The sequence below is a fragment of the Rutilus rutilus genome, assembly GCF_951802725.1.
Source record: "Rutilus rutilus genome assembly, chromosome: 18".
Taxonomy (NCBI): domain Eukaryota; kingdom Metazoa; phylum Chordata; class Actinopteri; order Cypriniformes; family Leuciscidae; genus Rutilus; species Rutilus rutilus.
The window spans coordinates 36,360,901-36,388,400 of NC_140231.1; the positions used below are offsets into that span (position 1 = coordinate 36,360,901).

The 27,500-nt window shown below is 38.7% G+C and overlaps 3 protein-coding genes across 8 annotated transcripts in view; 2 read left to right on the forward strand and 1 right to left on the reverse strand.

Annotated features, from left to right (window-relative positions):
* Positions 1-1,126, forward strand: part of uhrf2 (ubiquitin like with PHD and ring finger domains 2) — a 38,124-nt gene extending 36,998 nt beyond the window's left edge. Inside the window, exon 16 of the mRNA XM_084387663.1 lies at positions 1-1,126. This exon is cut by the window's left edge and continues 143 nt beyond it. Coding sequence (XP_084243789.1) covers positions 1-4 — 4 coding nt within the window. The 3' untranslated portion in view covers positions 5-1,126.
* Positions 1,127-2,864: 1,738 nt separating this feature from the next.
* On the forward strand, positions 2,865-20,486 carry brd10 (bromodomain containing 10). 2 transcript variants are annotated; one of them, XR_014625248.1, is made up of 11 exons: positions 2,865-3,653; positions 4,263-4,889; positions 5,429-5,629; positions 11,206-11,963; positions 12,559-12,972; positions 13,526-13,602; positions 14,160-14,249; positions 14,476-14,591; positions 14,947-15,119; positions 16,645-19,800; positions 19,913-20,486. XR_014625248.1 is itself a non-coding variant. In XM_084387656.1 (10 exons), the coding sequence occupies exons 2-10, from the start codon at positions 4,366-4,368 to the stop codon at positions 19,740-19,742; spliced, it is 5,451 nt and encodes a 1,816-aa protein (XP_084243782.1). In that variant the 5' UTR covers positions 2,865-3,653; positions 4,263-4,365; the 3' UTR covers positions 19,743-20,486. The 2 variants fall into 2 exon arrangements, 1 of the variants encoding a protein (XP_084243782.1); XM_084387656.1 differs by having other exon boundaries at positions 16,645-20,486.
* Positions 20,487-20,806: 320 nt separating this feature from the next.
* mlana (melan-A) overlaps positions 20,807-27,500 on the reverse strand; it is a 10,871-nt gene continuing 4,177 nt past the window's right edge. For 2 of the 5 annotated variants that reach the window (XM_084387708.1, XM_084387709.1), the window contains exon 5: positions 22,665-23,163. In XM_084387708.1, coding sequence (XP_084243834.1) covers positions 23,095-23,163 — 69 coding nt within the window. In that variant the 3' untranslated portion in view covers positions 22,665-23,094. Of the gene's footprint in view, positions 20,917-22,098; positions 23,164-27,500 lie in introns of those variants that run through there. The other 3 variants (XR_014625252.1, XR_014625253.1, XM_084387707.1) reach the window with 3 other exon arrangements.

Here is a 27,500-nt window from a genome sequence, read left to right on the forward strand (position 1 = left end):
ATGAGTCTGATCCACAACATACGGACAAACCACACACACACACACACACACACAGTCCCCCATCAGCACCAGCCTGACATTTGTATCACATGACCCCAACGGATGCGGGGTCATGTGACTCGATCATGTGTCCATCATGAACATCATCACATCTGGATCGACTGGGAATCCACCAGAAACACAAGCTCCTCAGAACCAGTGACTCCAGTGACTCCAGTGTTGCGTAAGAAGCGAGCGCTCCTCGTGAATCCTGTCAGAAACACGTCGCCTCATATTTCACCCCCAAAAACATCATGTTATGCACAAACAAACTATTATTTGCATAGTGACGCACAAACCCTTATTACCGTGTCCAGATGTTCTTATTTCTCATTAGTGACTCTAGTTAGATTCTATTGACTGTAAAACAGATTTTTTTGTTAATAAAACAAGCATTAGAGGCAGCGTATCGAATACAACGTGTAAATGCTTTTAATATGGATCGTTTTTATATGTACTTTTAATATTTTAAATGTATAAATACAATTGAATGAATAATATATCAGTTTTTGACATATTAATGGGGGTAAAATGTGTTTAAATTGAATGAAAATAATGTCACTGTTCAGGATATCTCGATGGTCGTACAAACCGGCTTCGTTTCCTCAATGCAAGTGTTTTTGAAGTGAATTATGGGCCGGATGTTGTTGACGGGTGTCATGAGAATGTGTGTGTCGCTGAGAGTCTGCTCGACCGGACGCTCGGTCAGCTGGTGTTCATCCGTTCGCCGCTCGTCGTTCGTTGCTTGGCCTGTTCGTCCTCTTTTTGTGGTGACGTCCTTTTCCTCAGAAGATTTCTGCTTTTGGTTTTCAGGAAATGTAAATGTAAAATGTTTAAAGATTATCCAGTCTCTTTGGTTTGGTCTGGTCTGTGATCCTCTCTTCTGCTCTGCTTTACTCTGTGGTGTTTTATGTTTTCTTGCACTTATTACTGAAGATCGGTTTGTGTTCCTCCCGTCATGTTCGGCGCACCGTTCGCTCCCTCAGTGTGGTAAACCCCAGCAGACACATCGCTTCCAATTGTGATTCCAAATTTTATACATGGTATAATACTTGTTATGTACTTATTAAATATTTTGATTCCAGAATCAATGTGTGATTTGTCTTTTTTAGTTCTGTTTCACACAGAGCAGAATCACATGATCACATCTAATGCTTTGATTCTTTCAAGGTTCTTATCAGGAAACATGAGGAAACTTTAACACAACAGCTGTACTGTCACGTTTGGTGGGGAAAGTGTGTTCATACCAGCAAACATGCTTATCTTACTTAAGTCCAAATATCTAAAAATTCTTAAATCAAGATGCATTTACTAGATGAGTAGATATTATGTCTTGTTTTCGGTGGAAAAAACCAAAATTAAGTGATTTGTTGCTTTAAAAAAGCAAAATTATTGACCAATGGGGAAAGAAAAATTATCTTAATTCAAGTAGAAATAAGTCAGAAGTTTGCTTTTTTTAAGCAACAAATCAATTTTGGTTTATTTACTCAGAAAACAAGACATATGCAAGCAAATGCATCTTGATTTAAGATTATTTTTATATTTGGACTAATAAGAAAAGCATTTTTGTTTCCAGAAATGACATCAACCACCATTTTTTTATTTCTCCATGACTTTTTTTTTTTTTTTTTTTTTTACACAAAAGCAGATTCTATACAACAGGTAATTTCTGAAATGATAACTGAGGTCACGTGACAGAAGCCATATTTTCAGTGCAGTATGAAGTGCACTAATACTCCACACTGAACCAGTGTTTCCTAACGCCTCGTGAACACTGGAGACATCTAGTGTTGACTGAGAGCATCGCATGCTGGTTGCGGTTGGTGACGTCACCTTATCTCGTTGCATAAAATCTTAAAGATATATATTTTTTCTTAAAGTAACAAAGCTTCTTTTGTTCACAAGAACACGTTCATTTTGTCTAGATGTAAAGTCTTGCTGTGATTTCCCATACTGTAAAAATCTCTCAAACTCATAAATAATAATAATAACAAATATCTTAAGGAGTATGATGTCATCTTGATTGGTTTGTCTTTTTACCTGTTTGTATCTTTTTCCTTTCATTTTCATTTTTCAATACAGTTTCTTTGCTATGAAACTTTAATTTCACCCCCAAAATCAATATAAAATGAAACTTTTTAATTGACAGGCTTAATAATCATGAAAATATCATTATAATCTTTATATTATTAATCTTAATTATTTCTTTTGATTTGTATGGTGCAAGGCATGTTGAAAAGATCGAACACACATGAACTTATGAAAGCTTGTTTTCTCCACCAAAGAAAGAAAAAAAATGTAATTGCGACTTTTGATCTCACAATTGTGGAAAAAAAAAAAACTCAAAATAGCATTTAAATCTCACAATTCAGACTTTTTCTCGCAATCCTGACTTTATTACTTGCAATTGAGAGTTTCTATCTCGCAATTCTGAGGGGAAAAAGTCAGAATTGTGAGATCAAAAGTCGTAAAATATCTTTTCAATGGTTTTATTCTGTGGCGAAAACAAGCTCCCACACAAAATCGTAAAGGAGTGGGAAGCTCCGTCTTTTCTTTTAGCCCGATCTTTAGGAGTCTTTAGGGTGTGTGTGGCGGAATACCACAATATTTATTGGTATTTTGCAGTGACATTGTCAGGCTTTTTTTATTTACAACTAAATAAGCTTTAGATTCCCTGCACAAAATATAACATCTGTGTAATATAACAATATAATATGTAACAATAAAGTTTATTGTGGCTTCATCAAAATAAAACGTTAAAAAGCAGAATAAAGCTGCTGCACATTCTTTGTACTTCATTTTCTAGGAGTGGAGTTTAAAACCTTGTTGTAAAGTGGTGAATGGTGATGGTGCACCGCCATCTTGCTTCGACGAAAGTGACTGATGTCGGAAACACGACTCGAAAATACGAACTTCCGAGATCGCTGAGCTGGAATTCGAGCTTCACCTGAAGATTGCAGAGTTTGTTCGCTGTTTAAGCTCCAGTTTGGTTTTCTGTCTTCTGGAATCTGAACCTTTACTCTGAAAGCTTTACTGAGAACAGTTGATTTTCTCAAACATTAGTTTGTCTTGAGGGAAGAGCGAGACAGAAAGTGTTTTAAGTCAAATAAAACTGGAAAATTCTGGAATATTCACACAGGTTCATGTTTCCAGCCTTGAGCACATGAAAAGATTTAGATTTCATTATTTTCCTTTCCTTCGTATTAAAACCTTGCTGTAACTCTGGTCCTCTAACTAACATGTATGAAGTTTTGATTATTTTTCAGCACACACTTACACACGCACGCGCGCGCGCACACACATGTAAACAGCGGTCTGTGATTCAGTGTCGCCGAGTCTCTCATCTCATTCTCTATCACACGCTTTTCGCGTAAATCTGACAGGGTTTCCCTCGTGAAAGCGGACAAACAACCGCGATTCGGCTTTTAACGGCGTTTTTCTGACAGATCGCTCCTCACTGGAACTATGATCTTCATCGGCCCCCGGGAGAAAGAGCGGCGGCTGCCCGGCTCAGGCGAGCCCTCACGGGTCTGAGAGTGAAATCGAGGCCGCTGGCGCTGAGGCCTAGTGCGGCCGGTTTAATGTTTCTCTCGACAATACAGGACAGCGCTCCGGTAATGCTGTAAAAACTCCTAAAACATTAAAGACTGGGAGATTAACACAATTTATAGCTGGTTGATGGACTTTAAATGAGTTTCAGCCGATTTGTTGATTTGTAGAAATTCATGGAAATGCACGAGTTTCAATTATAATTATTTATTAGAACATGCTTTATGCAGTACTTGCATCAAGAACTCATTTAACTGGAAGTATAGTAGTTTTTATTCTTTTAGTCCATATTCTCCTTATTTTAAGAAGTTTATTTATTTTTAATCAAAATAGGCTACATGTCTAATCAACTGAAGTAATAAAACTTCAAAAATGTGCTTTTTTGTTAACATTTATATTTATTATTTATTGAAATTAATTTTATGTCAGGGCCATATGACACATTTTCTGCATTATTTCCCCAAATCTATGTTTTTCTTCTCTCTTTTATTAATGATTTAATTACTTTTTAATAATCTAAAAGCATGTCTGATGGACTGAATTAATAACATTTCAATTTAATCTTTATCAACAGGGCCCATACAAATTCTGTTATTTCTTTTCCACAAATTCAGTTTTTCATTTTAATCTCTCCTGGGTTCCGTTTTAACGGTTTAATGTCTTTCGTCACACAGTCTCCGTCAGGAACAGCCATGGCTTCTTCATGTGATGCCAGATTGACATTGATTGACAGATGATGCTGGAGGCACCTGTGCAGGTGAGCATCACGGCAGGAGAATGAAGCTTCATTCGGACCCGAGCGAGAGCACACACACGTGTGAGGACATGAACCTGAACCACCGTTTGACCTTGACCTCCGCGGGCCTGGAGGGGGCGGAGCTCCTGTGCAACGGGTCGTCTGACCAATCAGGGCTTGAGAATTTCACGTCACACTGTGATAAAAGTGACCCGGTGACCTCTGACGACGACAGCAGGTCCAGTACGGGGGGAAACGGAGACGATTTTACGCCCGAGATCCAGCAGGCCTACAGAATATTTCAAAGCTTTCTTTCAGAGAAGCATAAATCCATAACGGCCCCGTTCTGGCATCCCGGGTCCCAGAGCCCTGATGCGGACATGAGCCTCAGAAAGATGCATGATAAATTTGTAAATCGCGAGTATGAATCCATCACTGCGTTCGTGGCCGATTTCAGACTGATGTTAGAGAACTGTTATCGCTTTCACGGAGTCGATCACTGGATCTCTAAACAGGCCCAGAAACTGGAGATTATTCTAGAGCAAAAGTTGACCCTGTTGTCCAGGTAATAATAACACGGCGCTGTTGAGATTCATTCATGTGACACAACAACGAGTTATGTTTAGGTTCCCTTCCGCATTCTTAGAATGTAGTTTAACAGAATGGATTAGTTACCAATTTAGATTGACATTAATTCTGGATGCAACAATGTACGTAAGAAAGAATGTAACAATTTTTAACGCATTTACTTTAGAATTTCTACATAAGAAAAAACATTTCTGAAGCATTTACTTTAGAATTTCTACATAAGAATGTAACAATTTCTGACGCATTTACTTTAGAATTTCTAATGTACATTAGAAATGAATTGTTTAAATTAATACATATTTAAATTACATTGTTTAAATTAATACATTTTTATCTAACTGATTGCATATGTACATTTCTGAAATGCATAACTTAGACAGTTCCCTCTGATAACAGATCACTGTAATATGGACTCATGCACTCTCTGTGAAGCTGCTTTGAAATTATGTGTATTGTTCAAATATACAAATATACAAACTGAAGCTTTGAGATTCACTCATGTCTTTCCCACACCAGGACGTTGCGTGAGAAAACCACGCTAGCCGTGACCTCCAGAGGTCGTTTCGGCACCGAGGATGAGAAAGCGCCGGTCGGCACGTCGTCCAGGCGGCGTTTGGTGCCACGAAACCTGGCGGCCATTACAGTGGGCGGCAGCGAGTCCATCATGGTGCAGGCGCTGAGACTGGAGGAGCTGCAGAGAGCCAAAGACCAGAAGAGGTGAACGCACACTTCCTGAGGAAAACACTTTCATTTGAACATATAGATCCACAGGGAATCACTTTCATTTGAACATATAGATCCATAGGGAATCACTTTCATTTGAACATATAGATCCACAGGGAATCACTTTCATTTGAACATATAGATCCACAGGGAATCACTTTCATTTGAACATATAGATCCACAGGGAATCACTTTCATTTGAACATATAAATCCACAGGGAATCACTTTCATTTGAACATATAGATCCATAGGAAATCACTTTTATTTGAACATATAGATCTACAGGGAATCACTTTCATTTGAACATATAGATCCATAGGAAATCACTTTTATTTGAACATATAGATCCACAGGGAATCACTTTCGAAATCACTTTCATTTGAACATATAGATCCATAGGGAATCACTTTTATTTGAACATATAGATCTACAGGGAATCACTTTCATTTGAACATATAGATCCATAGGAAATCACTTTTATTTGAACATATAGATCCACAGGGAATCACTTTCGAAATCACTTTCATTTGAACATATAGATCCATAGGAAATCACTTTTATTTGAACATATAGATCCACAGGGAATCACTTTCGAAATCACTTTCATTTGAACATATAGATCCATAGGAAATCACTTTCATTTGAACATATAGATCCATAGGGAATCACTTTCATTTGAACATAGATCCATAGGGAATCACTTTTATTTGAACATATAGATCCATAGGGAATCACTTTCGAAATCACTTTCATTTGAACATATAGATCCATAGGAAAACAATTTAATTTGAACATATAGATCCACAGGGAATCACTTTCATTTGAACATATAGATCCATAGGGAATCACTTTTATTTGAACATATAGATCCATAGGAAATCACTTTCATTTGAACATATAGATCCATAGGGAATCACTTTCATTTGAACATATAGATCCACAGGGAATCACTTTCATTTTAACCTATAGATCCACAGGGAATCACTTTTATTTGAACATATAGATCCATAGGAAATCACTTTCATTTGAACATATAGATCCATAGGGAATCACTTTCATTTGAACATATAGATCCACAGGGAATCACTTTTATTTGAACGTATGGATCCACAGGGAATCACTTTCATTTGAACCTATAGATCCACAGGGAATCACTTTTATTTCAACATATAGATCCATAGGAAATCACTTTCATTTGAACATATAGAGCATAGGAAATCACTTTCATTTGAACATATAGATCCATAGGGAATCACTTTCATTTGAACATATAGATCCATAGGAAATCACTTTAATTTGAACATATAGATCCACAGGGAATCACTTTCATTTGAACATATAGATCCATAGGAAATCACTTTCATTTGAGCATATAGAGCATAGGAAATCACTTTCATTTGAACATATAGATCCATAGGGAATCACTTTCATTTGAACATATAGATCCATAGGAAATCACTTTCATTTGAACATATAGATCCATAGGGAATCACTTTCATTTGAACATATAGATCCACAGGGAATCACTTTCATTTGAACATATAGATCCATAGGAAATTACTTTTATTTGAACATATAGATCCATAGGGAATCACTTTCGAAATCACTTTCATTTGAACATATAGATCCATAGGAAAACAGTTTAATTTGAACATATAGATCCACAGGGAATCACTTTCATTTGAACATATAAATCCATAGGGAATCACTTTTATTTGAACATAAAGATCCACTGGGAATCACTTTCATTTGAACATATAGATCCATAGGGAATCACTTTCATTTGAACATATAGATCCATAGGGAATCACTTTTATTTGAACATATAGATCCATAGGAAATCACTTTCATTTGAACATATAGATCCATAGGGAATCACTTTCATTTGAACATATAGATCCACAGGGAATCACTTTCATTTGAACATATAGATCCATAGGAAATCACTTTTATTTGAACATATAGATCCATAGGGAATCACTTTCAAAGTCACTTTCATTTGAACATATAGATCCATAGGAAAACAGTTTCATTTGAACATATAGATCCATAGGGAATCACTTTCATTTGAACATATAGATCCACAGGGAATCACTTTCATGTGAACATATAGATCCATAGGGAATCACTTTTATTTGAACATATAGATCCATAGGAAATCACTTTCATTTGAATATAGATCCATAGGGAATCACTTTCATTTGAACATAGATCCATAGGGAATCACTTTCATTTGAACATATAGATCCATAGGGAATCACTTTCATTTGAACATATAGATCCACAGGGAATCACTTTCATTTGAACATATAGATCCATAGGAAATCACTTTTATTTGAACATATAGATCCATAGGGAATCACTTTCGAAATCACTTTCATTTGAACATATAGATCCATAGGAAAACAGTTTAATTTGAACATATAGATCCACAGGGAATCACTTTCATTTGAACATATAAATCCATAGGGAATCACTTTTATTTGAACATAAAGATCCACTGGGAATCACTTTCATTTGAACATATAGATCCATAGGGAATCACTTTCATTTGAACATATAGATCCATAGGGAATCACTTTTATTTGAACATATAGATCCATAGGAAATCACTTTCATTTGAACATATAGATCCATAGGGAATCACTTTCATTTGAACATATAGATCCACAGGGAATCACTTTCATTTGAACATATAGATCCATAGGAAATCACTTTTATTTGAACATATAGATCCATAGGGAATCACTTTCGAAATCACTTTCATTTGAACATATAGATCCATAGGAAAACAGTTTAATTTGAACATATAGATCCATAGGGAATCACTTTCATTTGAACATATAAATCCATAGGGAATCACTTTTATTTGAACATAAAGATCCACTGGGAATCACTTTCATTTGAACATATAGATCCATAGGGAATCACTTTCATTTGAACATATAGATCCATAGGGAATCACTTTTATTTGAACATATAGATCCATAGGAAATCACTTTCATTTGAACATATAGATCCATAGGGAATCACTTTCATTTGAACATATAGATCCACAGGGAATCACTTTCATTTGAACATATAGATCCATAGGAAATCACTTTTATTTGAACATATAGATCCATAGGGAATCACTTTCAAAGTCACTTTCATTTGAACATATAGATCCATAGGAAAACAGTTTCATTTGAACATATAGATCCATAGGGAATCACTTTCATTTGAACATATAGATCCACAGGGAATCACTTTCATGTGAACATATAGATCCATAGGGAATCACTTTTATTTGAACATATAGATCCATAGGAAATCACTTTCATTTGAATATAGATCCATAGGGAATCACTTTCATTTGAACATAGATCCATAGGGAATCACTTTCATTTGAACATATAGATCCATAGGGAATCACTTTCATTTGAACATATAGATCCACAGGGAATCACTTTCATTTGAACATATAGATCCATAGGAAATCACTTTTATTTGAACATATAGATCCATAGGGAATCACTTTCGAAATCACTTTCATTTGAACATATAGATCCATAGGAAAACAGTTTAATTTGAACATATAGATCCACAGGGAATCACTTTCATTTGAACATATAAATCCATAGGGAATCACTTTTATTTGAACATAAAGATCCACTGGGAATCACTTTCATTTGAACATATAGATCCATAGGGAATCACTTTCATTTGAACATATAGATCCATAGGGAATCACTTTTATTTGAACATATAGATCCATAGGAAATCACTTTCATTTGAACATATAGATCCATAGGGAATCACTTTCATTTGAACATATAGATCCACAGGGAATCACTTTCATTTGAACATATAGATCCATAGGAAATCACTTTTATTTGAACATATAGATCCATAGGGAATCACTTTCGAAGTCACTTTCATTTGAACATATAGATCCATAGGAAAACAGTTTCATTTGAACAGATCCATAGGGAATCACTTTCATTTGAACATATAGATCCACAGGGAATCACTTTCATGTGAACATATAGATCCATAGGGAATCACTTTTATTTGAACATATAGATCCATAGGAAATCACTTTCATTTGAATATAGATCCATAGGGAATCACTTTCATTTGAACAGAGATCCATAGGGAATCACTTTCATTTGAACATATAGATCCATAGGGAATCACTTTCATTTGAACATATAGATCCACAGGGAATCACTTTCATTTGAACATATAGATCCATAGGAAATCACTTTTATTTGAACATATAGATCCATAGGAAAACAGTTTAATTTGAACATATAGATCCACAGGGAATCACTTTCATTTGAACATATAAATCCATAGGGAATCACTTTTATTTGAACATAAAGATCCACTGGGAATCACTTTCATTTGAACATATAGATCCATAGGGAATCACTTTCATTTGAACATATAGATCCATAGGGAATCACTTTTATTTGAACATATAGATCCATAGAAAATCACTTTCATTTGAACATATAGATCCATAGGGAATCACTTTCATTTGAACATATAGATCCACAGGGAATCACTTTCATTTGAACATATAGATCCATAGGAAATCACTTTTATTTGAACATATAGATCCATAGGGAATCACTTTCGAAGTCACTTTCATTTGAACATATAGATCCATAGGAAAACAGTTTCATTTGAACATATAGATCCATAGGGAATCACTTTCATTTGAACATATAGATCCACAGGGAATCACTTTCATGTGAACATATAGATCCATAGGGAATCACTTTTATTTGAACATATAGATCCATAGGAAATCACTTTCATTTGAATATAGATCCATAGGGAATCACTTTCATTTGAACATAGATCCATAGGGAATCACTTTCATTTGAACATATAGATCCACAGGGAATCACTTTCATTTGAACATATAGATCCATAGGGAATCACTTTCATTTGAACATATAGATCCATAGGAAAACACTTTCATTTGAACATTTAGAACCACAGGAAATCACTTTCATTTGAACATATAGATCCACAGGGAATCACTTTCATTTGAACATATAGATCCACAGGGAATCACTTTCATTTGAACATATAGATCCACAGGGAATCACTTTCATTTGAACATAGATCCATAGGGAATCACTTTCATTTGAACATATAGATCCACAGGGAATCACTTTCATTTGAACATATAGATCCATAGGGAATCACTTTCATTTGAACATATAGATCCATAGGAAAACACTTTCATTTGAACATTTAGAACCACAGGAAATCACTTTCATTTGAACATATAGATCCACAGGGAATCACTTTCATTTGAACATATAGATCCACAGGGAATCACTTTCATTTGAACATATAGATCCACAGGAAATCAGTTGCTGAATAATTTTTGGTTTGACTGTATATATTCCTCAAAATACAATGGTATATTCGGTATTATATTTCAGTCATAATTTCTTCAAGTTAAGCCATAGTTTTATTTCGGCAGTTTGCATTTCATGTTTGCATTTCGCACAGAACTCGTAGACTCCTAAATCTCTTACCGTAACCGTTGACCTTTGACCTCTAGGCAGCGTGAGCTGGAGCGTAAAGAAGCAGAGGAGGCGTCAGTGAAGGATCTGGAGGATTGGGAGAGTTCATTGCTCGCACTGGCGGAACCGTGGGCCGTTCGGACCATGTGGGAGCTTCCCGCCATCGGCCACTTCTTGTGTCTGGCTCAGAAAGCGCTCAACCTCCCCGAGATCGTCTTCTACGAGCTGGAGCGCTGCTTGCTAATGCCGCGCTGTAGCTCGTTCCTAGCTAAGGTCATGACCTCTCTGCTCCTTCACCCAAATAAAAGAGCGAACGCCCACCGCCGCCCACCGTTGCCGTACAGGAAGTGGGAGGCGGAGCTACGACGGCGGGTTCAGGACTGGTACCGTTCGCTCGCGAGGGCCGAGGACCAAACAGCTCGTGCCGAACTCCTAGGACTTTCCCATCAGTTCTTCTGGACGCTAGGAGACGCAAGTCCGCTAGAGGAGACGCCGTTCCACATGCTCACGTTTAAACAGCGCGTGTGGCTCCTCAAGGGCCTGTGCGATCACGTGTACGAGACGCAGAAAGACGTTCAGGTCGCGGTTCTCGCGCAGCCGATCCACGAGTGCCGCGAGTCCATCCTGGGCTACGACGCGCAGGAGAACGCGTACATACACTTCCCTCACTTCTGCGGCGCCGACCTGAGGATCTACCGCCAGAGTCCGTGTGTCGCGATGGAGTTTCCTCTTCCGCTGTTACACGTCAAGAGATCGCAGGAGGAACCGGAGGGGTCAGAGGTCAAGCTGGAAACACGTGAGTTTAATTGTTGCTATTGTTCGTTTTGTTTTTAATTGTTTATTATTATTATTATTATTATTATTATAACTTTTATTTTGGCGCTGCGCCACCTACTGGTCCGGAGATACGGAAAAATTATTAATATTTTTGTTTATAACTTTTGAACGGTTTGCCCAAAAATCATAAAAGTGGTTTCATTAGATTCAGGGCGGCATGTGGGATATCGTTTTATAACGCATTGGCATATTGATACAAAACTCAGGATGTTTTTTAGGAACAATGCCCTGAAGGTACTCGAAAAGTTTCAGGGCAGCGCCCCCTTGTGTTAATAAAAAAAAAAAAAGTATATTATAAGCAATATTACAACGCAGTGTATTTATAGGTTGTGAACCTTTTTGCTTACAATAGTTTTTTCTTTATTAACTCATTTTTGCAGTTGGTCTGCTGCTAATTTCACTGTTTGATTCTGTTGTGCTTGTCCCCGATAATTGCTGCTTGCAGCTATATTTATTAATAATTTTATTGAATTATTTAGTCATGGTAGTAAAGCTCATTTAATTTAGAATTTGCGTTTGAAATGAAGCTTGAGAACGATCTGCGTCTGTCGTAGATGTGATGAAGGAGCTGAACGCATGGAAGGAGGATTCGCTCGCCGACAGGGAGGATCTGGATCAGAAATGTTCCTCCAGCATCTTCTCATGGTCTCTGGACTCTGGAAGCGTTCGAGGAACGTTCACCGAGGAAGAACGGTTAAAAGACGAGGACGAGTGCGAGCCGAGCTTCGGAGTGGGAGAGAGCCGATATAAGGGAGTTTCACCCGCTCTGAATAGTCACAGAAGTCCTGAAAAAGATGTGAATCACATGACCAGTGAGGACCAATCGCAACGCCAGAAGAAGAAGAGACAGAAGAAGAAAGACATGAGGAAACCCAAACTGAGCTTGAAGAAGCGAACGGCTAAAAGCAGCCTGACGAGAGCGGCTACAACCGTGAAGAACAAAGACCGGAGGAAAAGACGGAAACTGGGTGAATAATACACACTTTCACTTCATGTTGACTAAATGAAACGGTAACACTTTACTATAAGGTTCATTAGTTAACTACCTTAGTTAACATGAACTAAGAATGAACAATACTTCTACCTCATTAATTAATCTTAGTAAATGTTGAAATTAATATTAACTAATACATTATTAAAATCAAAGGTTGTATTTGTTAGCATTAGTTAATGCACTGCGAACTAACATGAACAAACAATGAACAGCTGGATTTTATTAACTGACATTAACAAATATTAATAAATATTGTAACAAATGTGTTGCTCATTGTTAGTTTCTGTTAGTTAATACATTAAATAATGAACTTGTGTGAAATGTTTTAAAGGAGCCTTGTTAGTGCTTTTCTTGAGTTTACTTTTTGTTTTGTATGAGTATTGTTTATTATGGTTGTCTCTGTGTGAAACACATGAGCTGCCGTCTAGACCAGGTGTGTCTGGAAGAAGAGAGAGTGATGTCTCAGTGGGATTTACCTGGGTAAATACAGGATAAATGAATAAAACGTGGTGTTTCTCCGTCATCAGGAAACAGGGTTGATGGGAAACTGTTGTTGAGGAGACCAGCGGGATCTGCTCTTCTTCAAACCGGACCCTCGTTTCAGGTCAGCTGACTCACACACACACACACACACACACTGCACATAATGTCACCCTTTACGGGAAAACACTAATGATATATGAATATGAAAATCTTTATTTCGAACTGTTAAAAGAATATATTCCTCATTTGTGAGTCACTTTGTGACTGTTTTCAACACTGATAATAATCATAAATGTTTCTTGATCATCAAATCATCATATTAGAGTGATTTGTGAAGGATCATGTGACACTGAAGACTGGAGTAATGATGCTGAACATTCAGCTTTGATCACAGGAATAAATTACACTTTATTATATATTCACATAGAAAACAGATGATTTACACTGGAATAATATTTCACTGTTTTACTGCATTTCTGATCAAATAAATGGGCAGAAGAGACTCTTTCAGGAACATTTATATGTTTCAATAATAATAATTATAGGACTTTAAGCACTAATACTTAAAATATGTTGTTATTATTAATAATAATGACTTTAATAATAATGTTTCCTGAATAATAAAGTGTTTTCTATCCCCTTGCTCTGTCGTTTCCCCTCACCGTGTCGTTCCTGCAGTTGATCTGCTCCAGTCTGGACGATCTCAGAGTCCTGATCAGCAAAACTCAAGATCAACTACAACAACTGAACGGCGGCAAAAAGAGATCTGTTAGTAAGAGAGGGAACACACACACACACACTCACACACACACTCACACTCACACACACACTCACACACACACACACACTCACACACACACACACACACACACACATTCATACTCAATCACTATAACTGTGAAATTATATGAATTTGTCAAACCCAGAGTGTAATACAGCAACAGAGCAACTGTAGAAACTTGTAAACGTGTGTGTGTGTGTGTCTTTATTCCAGGACCGACGGCCGAACAGAAGAGCCGCTGTGAAGGAGTTACACATCACACTAATCCGGCTGCTAAACGAGCTGTTGCCATGGGAACCCAAACTCGTCAAGGCCTTCCAGAGGAACAGGTCAACATCTCAGTCTCAGTCTCAGTCTCAGTCTGCAGGAAACATCAGTCATAGTGTGAACAGTGAAATACATGGACTCGCACGTTCATGTGGAATATAGATGGGAAATTCTGAATCTGTGCGATCACGTCGAGCCGCTATTACAGTGTGAGAATCTCGACGCTGGTGTTGCAGACTTCGGCATTTCACTCACTAGATTTTTTGTTTTTCTTCTGCGAGTTGATTTTGACTCGCGTTTCCATTGTAATGCGCAGCGGCTGACACACTTCACTGCATGTGTTCTCTCTCTTCCTCAAGGCGATGTTTTCCTGGGAACAGAGCTCTGTGAATTCACCCCTGTCCTTGTCCTCCACAGAGCGCGCTTGAAAAAGGAGTGTGACGACTTCAAGAAACACCCCGAGTATGAGAGCTTCATCAGGGAGCGGGTGGAGACGAGTGTGTGTAGAGACGGCATGTTGTCCACAGAGACGCCGAGAGAAGTGCCGGAGGGGGACGTCAGAGCTGTGAAGGATGGTTCTGAGGGAGCAGGTGAGCCATTAGAAAGAGGCTGATTTAACCTCTATAACTTTAGTTAGTGTGTAATGCTGCTGTTTGAGCATAAACAACATCTCCAGGTTACGACGCTCAGAGTTCAGAGCAAAGGGAGAGATTTTATTTTGCAGAAATCACTTTTTAAGGACTACAACAAACAGCATAAACCATAAACAAGTTTACCCCCAGGAACACGATTTATAGATTATCATGACAGAATATGCTAAGATAGTTTACTCCACATCAGCTACATAAATTCAAATCAACTAAACATTCAGAGATGTCCTGTTGCTTCTACATGTTGGCACTTCTTCTTGAGTCTCTCCGTCTTTGTCTGACTCCGGTTTGAACATAAAAGACTAAAAGTTTTTGAAATGTTCAGTGCGTGTGTGTGTGAGGTTATTGGAGCTGCTGACACACACACACAAGCTCTTGAAGCTCCGCCCCCTGCGCCGGGAGCAGCAGCTCATTTGCATTTAAAGGGACAGACACAAAAACGGCACGTTAAAAATAGTGTAAAAACAGCTAAAACTTCACACACACACTCTTGGGACATCAGAGACTTATTTTACATCTTGTGCTTGAATTTGACTTTTTGAAATGTAGGTCCTGGAAAACTCTTAAAAACAACCATTTTTATGAAGACGTTCTTGAAAAGTGCTTGAATTATTTAAAGACAATATATGGGGAATTTATTTTTAATTTTATTGATAAAACAATGTTTTCACACAAAATTAAAGCTGCAGTCCGTCTGATATAGAGGCGTTTCTCATGGCTATGAGTGTGATATTGCTCATATAAATATCCAAGTATATGATACAGCTTTCATTCTTCAGCTCAATCATATATTCATGAGGGGAAAGTCAGTTTAAATAAGGAAAGCGATATCTTTGTCACAGTGTCCTTTCAGTGGTTAAAGTTACCGGAGTCTCATTGCATGTGCTGCACTTTATTTGTACCATTTTGTTTTATTAGTTTCTTTTTATTCATCTATTTACCTTTTTTAGAATTTAAATTACACTGTTGCTTTGATATAGATGTGATATGCCGGGTTCGTACAAGGTGCTTAAAGTACTTGAATTTGACTTTTTGAAGTTTAAGTCCGGGAAAACCCTTGAAAACAGCCATATTTACGAAGAGGTACTTGAAAAGTGTTTGAGTTATTTAAATACAATATATATGAAATAAAAAAAATTCAAATAAACACAAATACAATCTTTTCAGGCAAAATTAACACTGCAGGTCGTCTGATAAACGCCCATCAAAACTTTTTGTCGATACAAATTACGCCAACATTATAATATGAAATATTATTTATTGAACAATAATAGCCATTATAAACTTTGTATTTAATATACATTATTAAATATGTTTCATTTTGAATACCTTATATCTGTAATTTGAGCTTTAAAAATCCTTTAAAAAAATACTAAAGTGCTTGAAAAGTCCTGGAATTTAATTTGACAGTATCTGTACGATCCCTGGATATTTGTTTGGACTGATCCATGCTTTCTTTTTGCAGAGAGTGTAAATCATCTAGGAAATCACGAATCAAGATGCCAAGTTGACAGACCTGAAATTGTCATGCAGTCGTCAGATTCTGGACCCTTCACGCGCAGTTCAAGACGTCGCCAAAGCGGTGCGATCAGTGATGAACTGAGCCTGTGCAAAAGAGGCAAAATAGACCCAGAGAGCTCTTTAACATCTGAAGTTAATGTGGAAGTTGCATCCAGGGAACAAGCAACAGGGATCCCACGAGTGTTAGCGTTGCCTCAGCCTTTGAGCAGCTTTCAGGGTTCTTGCAAACCCATCCAGGCACTACTGGCCAAGAGTGTTGGAAACAAAGTGACCTTAATCAGTCATCCTAAGGCTGCAGTGATGGCTCAGATTCTGCGGGATAATAACAAGACTTCTGTAGCTCAACCGCCTGTCCGATTACAAACTACCTGTTCGCCAACTGAACCTGAAACAACATCCACAACTGAAAGCACTGATCAGGTTGTGTACAAGACGGCGGGTGGCGTCGGGCTTCTCAGGAAAGGAATCACTTCTGCGCAGACAATATTGGATCAAAAATCAATGCAACAAGTTGTTATACTGCCTTCAAATCTACTGATTCAAAGCACTGAGAATAAGGCCTCCGCATCGCTCCCTAAGACCGCAACGTACTTGTCCAACGCTTCGGGCTTCACCATACCGGAAAACAGGGTTCCTGTTCAGCAAGTGGCACCATTAAAAGACACCAGCACTGCCAGAACACCGTCTGCTGTAGTTACTCCCAATTTAAGGACTTTAAAGAGCGTTTCTGGAGGTTCTGCCATGCCTAAAAAGACTCCTGAGCCAAAGGTGGTTGTGAATAAATCAGCTAGTCCGACCAAACCTGACGCTAAACAGGAGCTCCGGACAGTGTGCATTAGAGACTCGCAGTCTATCCTTGTCACTACCAGAGGAGGGAACACTGGGGTGGTAAAGGTTCAGACGTCTGAGAGTGGAACGGGGGCATTGCCTCCAAGTCCTGTTTTTACCATATCTCCACAACTCCAAGCCTTTCTCGTGTCGAAGTCTTCCACGTCCACTACACAAGCGGTTTCGGCCACCGCTTCTGCTAATTCTTTATTTGGAGTCACTCCTCAGTCACTCTCAAAGAGAGTCGGCTCATCGACTTTCGTGCCCGGAACTGTCCCTCAATCAACTCTGAATCAGAATAGCAATGACTTGGCCAAAACATCAATCCCTGGTAAATCTGCACTCCTGTCCACGAGCCAAGACAGTCATGGTGTCTGTATAACTGCTAAAGACATCCAAGGCTTTCCGGAGAATACAGTCTCCGAATGTGGAACGAAACCCCTACAAAAGAGGCCTCTACCGGGAAGCAGAACTGCTTTCCAAAAGGTCTTCCTCGTCTCGCCTTCACCTAATATCCCTTCGCCAGCATCAAAGGCCAGCGCTACTACAGCAACCTGTACTTTGCCAGGGTCAAGAGTCATGTTTATAAGTAACTCAGCACTTACCGTTCCAAAAGAGGCGTCATCTTCAGACGTCAACATATCCTCTACTAGTACACCAGCGTTGAAGGTCATTCCCAAGTTGGGGACAACTTTATCCTGCACTTCTTCCGGTACAAGCATCCAGAGCATCGGTGTCCCAGGGTTAATGTCAAGAATACTCAAGAATATGCCGTCAGCAACCGAAGCCTCTGGGAAAACTACACCTGTGATCGTCTCCAGAGTTCCTGCGACGTCTACTTCAAGTGGACTTCAGATTGGTCAAAAGACATGTTTGGTTGCAAGCAGAAATCCGTCAGAAAGTTCTCTGAAAGTACCTGGGACTGTTGATGGGAAAACGCTCACATTTTCAACGCTAGGCACCGGCCACATGGCTTCTTCCGCACTTTTATCAGTTGTAAAACCGGATGTACCTTCATCAATTTCAACATTAAATGCTCTTCCCTGTAAACCGACTATATCTTCCTCTTATTCAGGAAGCCTTTTTAACAAACGCACTACGTTACCGGTTGATGTGAACACTGACAAGACACCAATGATCACATCCCTTTGCACTTCACGCTCACTGGTTAAAACAACTTCTTCTGGAGTATCCAGTCCTCTTGCATTGAGTTCATTGAGTCCAGTGGTCATGACCTCTGGGCTACGACCTCCGACCTCTACCGCCAAGAGTGTCCAGGAGAAAATAGTGATTAATACCACTGCCCCACTTGCCCCTGGAACTCAGCTCCTGATCAATAACACCAGATTTGTTGTACCTTCTCAAGGCCTTGCACCAGGGAGCCATGTTCTGCTCATCAACTCTTGTCCTGGAGGATTGCAAGGCTTAAGTTCTGCTTCCCCTGTTCCTCAAGGTCCAAACACTTCAACCCCTATTACCGTTCCTTCAGTTGTGCAAGGTATGAGATTGGTGACACCAGTCAGGCTACCCTCACCAAAAGTTGGACTTTCAGATCGAGTCAATCAACAACTGAGCACAAGAACGCCAATGAGTGTGTCTGGTCTCTCACAAGCTCTACGCTCTGGTGTATCATCAGACATTGTGAGACTTCCAATCTTTCAAACCTCAGTTACACCATCACAAGGTATAAAAGAAACCTCTCCTCTTCAAGGAGGTTTACTAAGCACACCTTCTCCGATGCTCTTGCAAGGAAGACCATCCCAAAACCAAGCGGTACCCCCGATAAAAACTTCAATTGCACATCATTCACCAATGGTAACCGTTCCACCCATTAACAGCACGATATCACGGATGCAGAAACTTCCAGTTGCAATGGTTCCACCGATCGGTGGTGCAACCAACGCCAGTCCAGCCACTCCTATTGCAAGTGTTCCTCCGTATATGAACTCGGTGATAATGACACCTATCAGACCTGGGACAGTCGGAAAACCTGCTCTTTCACCCCATCCACTACAAGGTCAAAACATGGTTCCCAGCCCTAGTAAACTGCTGTTGAGTCCAGATGGTGCCATTTTAAATATAGTTCAAGCTTCAAGCATACAAGTGTTGGCAAAGCCGATGGTTAGTTCCTCCTCAAGTAGTGTTACTGTACCTACTTTAAACACAAATGATCCAATGAGAAAACCAGATTCCTTGGAGAGATCGAATCACTGAAATCTCTCTGGAGGTCATCTGTTGTTTCCCGATGAGCAAAAAATGCTTTTCTTCCTTAGTATTTTTGTCAAAACAAGCAAAATTATCTGCCAATGGGTTCAGAAAAATAATCTTGTTTCTGTTTTAATTAAGATAATTTTTCTTTAACTTTAAATAAAGCCCATTGGCAGATAATTTTGCTTGTTTTGAGCAACAACTCACTTAATTTTGAATTATTTCCCCAGAAAACAAGACACAATATCTTATGGCATCTAGTAAATGCATCTTGATTTAAGAAGTTGGACTGGAATACTAAGAAAAGCATTTTTTGCAGTGTGGTCTCGAATAAGTTGGGATTGTGCCGGCTTCCCTTTGCTTCCTTTTCTCCCGATGTTGGAGGTTAAACTAAATTAATATTTTGTGCATTTTGCCCTTTACTATACATATTGAGGGAAAATTGGTTATCCTTAGAGTTGGTTTCACCAAGAGAAATTTGGAGATTTCGAATGGCCAGTAATGTACATACCAGTATTTGTTTGGCTGACTCTTTTCTACTCCATTTGTATGCAAAGGTTTGAATGTTTTGTAGCATTTTCCATTAAATGATTAATATTACTCTGTAGAACAGTCTTCAGTCTCTTTAAGAGTATGTCTGGCAGGAGTAGTACATTCAGGCGTAGGATGAGTACTATCAGATGATATCAGTTTGGTTTTGTGTTTCCTCTATATTCATGACAATAAACTTGGCATATATTTATGACTGAAGTAAAAGCATTGGTGTGCTGTGCCCGTCCTTTGAGTTCATTAAACCAATTAGATCAATTAGAACTGTTTTTATTTCATATTTAGTTCTGGGCGACGATTAATCGCATCCAAAATCAACGTTTTTGTTTACATAATACATGTGTGTGTACCTTGTATAATTATTTTGTATATATAAATACACACACACACATGTATATATTTAAAAAAAATTATTTATTTATATATATTATTAATATATAGAGAGTATTTACATGCAAATATTTCTTAAACTTTGGTTTTGGATGCGATTAATCGTTGCCCAGCACTATAATTTTAGTTTTATGATTTAGTTAATTAGCTTTTCATCATGTAGTTCCTTTATGATAACAGATTTTTTTACTTGGGAAAACAAATGCATGAAAACAAATGCAGTCTTTGTGCTTTAAGAAACCTATGGAGTGCCACAGGGATCTGTGTTAGGCCCTCTGTTATTCTCAGTATATATGATGCCACTTGGAAATATTATAAGGAAACATGGAATTAGTTTCCATTGTTATGCTGATGACACTCAAATATATATTTCATCACGGCCGGATGAAAACGCTAATTTATCCAAATTGACAGAGTGTGTTAAAGATATAAAAGATTGGATGACGTGCAATTTTCTTTTATTAAAGGGATAGTTCACTTTGAAATTAATTTTTGATATGTTTTAGCTTACCTCAAGGGCATCCAAGATGTAGGTGTCTTTTTTTCTGCAGTAGTTTCAATTTTGATATTTTTAGGTCAAACCGTTCTTGTCTGTCAGTCATATAATGCAGGTCGATGGTCACTGTCTCAAAACACAAGCACAGAGTCCAAATTAAAACAATTCCCCATCGTCCAAATGAAACAATTCCCCATCATAAGTACACATTGATGGCCTAAGACACGAAACGAGCGGTTTGTGTGAGAAAACGAACAGTATTTATATCGTTGTTATCTCTTGAACACAGCACACGTCCAAATGATCTGACGGCGCGGGCGAGTATAGATATATACACTAGATGTCGCCTTCGCTACTGCAGTACATTGGAACGAAACCGTAGCCAAGGCGACATCTATGTATATTTCTATACCCGCCCGCGCCGTCAGATCATTTGGACGTGTGCTGTTTTCAAGAGATAACAACGATATAAATACTGTTCGTTTTCTCACACAAACCGCTCATTTCGTGTCTTAGGCCATCAATGTGTACTTACGATGGGGAATTGTTTCATTTGGACGATGGGGAATTGTTTTAATTTGGACTCTGTGCTTGTGTTTTGAGACAGTGACCACAGACCTGCATTATATGACTGACAGACAAGAACGGTTTGACCTAAAAATATCAAAATTGAAACTACTGCGGAAACAAAGACACCTACATCTTGGATGCCCTTGAGGTAAGCTAAAACATATCAAAAATTAATTTCAAAGTGAACTATCCCTTTAAATCCAGACAAAACAGAGGTACTACTTATCGGTTCAAAAAACCACCCACAAAACCTCTCGCAATACAACTTTAATATAGTAGGATGTCCTGTTACTTCATCCTCTACAGTAAAAGACCTGGGTGTTATACTCGACTGCAACCTGTCTTTCAAAAATCATATTTCATATGTTACAAAAACAGCCTTTTTCCACCTTAGAAACATTGCTAAGCTACGTAATATGCTATCAGTTTCTGATGCAGAAAAGTTAGTTCATGCATTCATGACCTCGAGACTAGATTACTGTAATGCTTTATTAGCTGGTTGTCCTGCATCCTCAATAAACAAGCTACAGTTAGTCCAAAATGCCGCCGCTAGAGTTCTTACTAGATCAAGAAAATATGATCATATAACACCGATTTTATCATCACTGCATTGGTTACCTATAAAGTCCCGTATTAATTACAAGGTATTGCTACTGACTTATAAAGCCCTAAACGGCTTAGCTCCAGTCTATTTAACGGATCTTCTATCGCCCTATAATCCATCGCGCTCTTTCTTCTTCTTCTTTTTCTTTCGGCTGCTCCCATTAGGGGTCGCCACAGCGGATCATCCATCTCCATACCACCCTGTCCTCTACATCTGCCTCTTTTACCCCAACTACCTGCATGTCTTCCCTCACCACATCCAGTTGGGGATATTTAATTTGATTTTATCAATCAATAAATTCCACTAGAAACAAACCTTGTTGTATTATTTTAATTTAATACTGTGAAGCTGCTTCGATACAATCTGTATTGTGAAAAGCGCTATACAAATATACTTGACTTGACTTGAGTCTTTTATTCTGAACAGCGATGCCCGTTCACTGCAAGCGCCGCATCTCTTCATGGAAACTTCATGCATATGTTTGAAAAAGATTATAGTTTATAAAGTAAATCATCAGTAACGTGAATGTGTGCAGAAATAAACATGCGAAATCTGGCATTTAAAACATTTATACCTTGAACTAAACTAGAACTTTATTTAAATGTTTCTTAAACTCGTTAGCGTTAAGTCTGACCCTTGATATTCTGTTAAAAGGCTTTAGTGTGTGAGACTCTTCAGTCCTCAGGTGTGGTGTGCCTCCTCAGGAGAGATGCTTTACTCCGGTCCATCCGGCTCAGCGCTTGACTTCTTCATGGTGAGTAAGGAGGAGGAGACGGTCCTGAGACGATCTTCTCATAGGCTGGAGGAGCGTTGGGAATCTGGAGGACAGGAGAGACATCATCATCATCATCTGTAAGTAGACTAACCTGAGGAAGAGCGACTGCAGGAAACCACTAACCCTCATCAGAAGCTTTTGTCCAAAGTGACTCGCAGTACAAATGAGGTGATGCTTCAACTCTTCACTTTCCCTCGAAGAGCCTTTCAGTGATCAGTTCCTAAACTACCCTTTTCTTACCTTGAGGATCATCTGAATAAAGTTTCCACTGTCTATTTCCCACTATATCTGTTGTTTCAGAAAATGATCATTCACTGAAGAGAGAACCAGCAGCTCAAATCACACACACACATACATATACACACTCACACACATATACACACTCACACACACATACACATACATATACACACTCACACACGCACATACATATACACACTCACACACATATACACACTCACACACACATACACATACATATACACACTCACACACGCACATACATATACACACTCACACACATGCACATACATATACACACTCACGCACATACATATACACACTCACACACATACATATACACACTCACGCACATACATATACACACTCACACACTCACGCACATACATATACACACTCACACACATACATATACACACTCACGCACATACATATACACACTCACACACATACATATACACACTCACGCACATACATATACACACTCACACACTCACGCACATACATATACACACTCACGCACATACATATACACACTCACGCACATACATATACACACTCACGCACATGCACATACATATACACACTCACACACATACATATACACACTCACGCACATACATATACACACTCACGCACATACATATACACACTCACACACTCACGCACATACATATACACACTCACGCACATGCACATACATATACACACTCACGCACATAAATATACACACTCACACACTCACGCACATACATATACACACTCACGCACATACATATACATATACACACTCACACACATGCACATACATATACACACTCACACACATACATATACATATACACACTCACACACACGCACATACATATACACACTCACACACACGCACATACATATACACACTCACACACACGCACATACATATACACACTCACGCACATACATATACATATACACACTCACACACACGCACATACATATACACACTCACACACACGCACATACATATACACACTCACACACACGCACATACATATACACACTCACGCACATACATATACATATACACACTCACACACACGCACATACATATACACACTCACGCACATACATATACACACACACACACACACGCACATACATATACACACTCACACACTCACGCACATACATATACACACTCACACACATGCACATACATATACACTCACACACATGCACATACATATACACACTCACACACACATATACACACTCACGCACACATGCACATACATATACACATTCACACACACATGCACATACTTATACACACTCACACACACATATACACACTCACGCACACATGCACATACATATACATATACACACTCACGCACATACATATACATATACACACTCACACACACGCACATACATATACACTCACACACATGCACATACATATACACTCACACACATGCACATACATATACATATACACATTCACACACACATGCACATACTTATACACACTCACACACACACATACACACTCACACACACATGCACATACATATACATATACACACTCACGCACATACATATACATATACACACTCACACACACGCACATACATATACACACTCACGCACATACATATACATATACACACTCACGCACATACATATACATATACACACTCACACACATGCACATACATATACACACTCACGCACATACATATACATATACACACTCACACACACATACACATACATACACTCACACACGCACATACATATACACACTCACACACGCACATACATATACACACTCACACACACATGCACACACACTCACACACACACTCACACACACATGCACACACACTCGCACACATATGCACATACATATACACACTCACACACACATGCTCACACACATATGCACATGCACATACACATACACACTCACACTCACACACACACACACACACACGCACATACATATACACATTCACACACACATGCACATACATATACACACTCACACACACATGCACATACACATACACACTCACACACACACACACGCACATACATATACACATTCACACACACATGCACATACTTATACACACTCACACACACATGCACATACATATACACATTCACACTCGCACATACATATACACACTCACACACACATGCACATACATATACACACTCACACACATGCACATACATATACACACTCACACACACATGCACACACACTCACACACACACTCACACACACATGCACATACATATACACACTCACACACACATGCTCACACACATATGCACATACATATATACACACACACATGCACATACATATACACACTCACACACACATATACACACTCACATACACATGCACATACACATACACACTCACACACACACACACGCACATACATATACACATTCACACACACATGCACATACATATACACACTCACACACACATGCTCACACACATATGCACATACATACACACACACATGCACATACATATACACACTCACACACACATATACACACTCACATACACATGCACATACACATACACACTCACACACACACACACGCACATACATATACACATTCACACACACATGCACATACATATACACACTCACACACACATGCTCACACACATATGCACATACATATATACACACACACATGCACATACATATACACACTCACACACACATATACACATGAACATACACATGAACATACACATACACACTCACACACACACACACGCACATACATATACACATTCACACACACATGCACATACATATACACACTCACACACACATGCTCACACACATATGCACATACATATATTCACACACACATGCACATACATATACACACTCACACACACATATACACACTCACACACACATATACACACTCACACACACATATACACACTCACATACACATGAACATACACATACACACTCACACACACACACACACACACGCACATACATATACACATTCACACACACATGCACATACATATACACACTCACACACACATGCTCACACACATATGCACATACATATACACACTCACACACACATATACACACTCACATACACATGCACATACACACTCACACACACACACACGCACATACATATACACATTCACACACACATGCACATACATATACACACTCACACACACATGCTCACACACATATGCACATACATACACACACACATGCACATACATATACACACTCACACACACATATACACACTCACATACACATGCACATACACATACACACTCACACACACACACACGCACATACATATACACATTCACACACACATGCACATACATATACACACTCACACACACATGCTCACACACATATGCACATACATATATACACACACACATGCACATACATATACACACTCACACACACATATACACACTCACATACACATGCACATACACATACACACTCACACACACACACACGCACATACATATACACATTCACACACACATGCACATACATATACACACTCACACACACATGCTCACACACATATGCACATACATATATACACACACACATGCACATACATATACACACTCACACACACATATACACACTCACATACACATGCACATACACACTCACACACACACACACGCACATACATATACACATTCACACACACACGCACATACATATACACATTCACACACACATGCACATACATATACACATTCACACACACACGCACATACATATACACATTCACACACACATGCACATACATATACACACTCACACACACATGCACATACATATACACACTCGCACACATGCACACACACACACTCACACACACATGCACACACACACATGCACATACATATACACACTCACACACACATGCACACACACACACTCACACACACATGCACACACACTCGCACACATATGCACATACATATACACACTCACACACACATGCTCACACACATATGCACATACATATATACACACACACATGCACATACATATACACACTCACACACACATATACACACTCATACACATA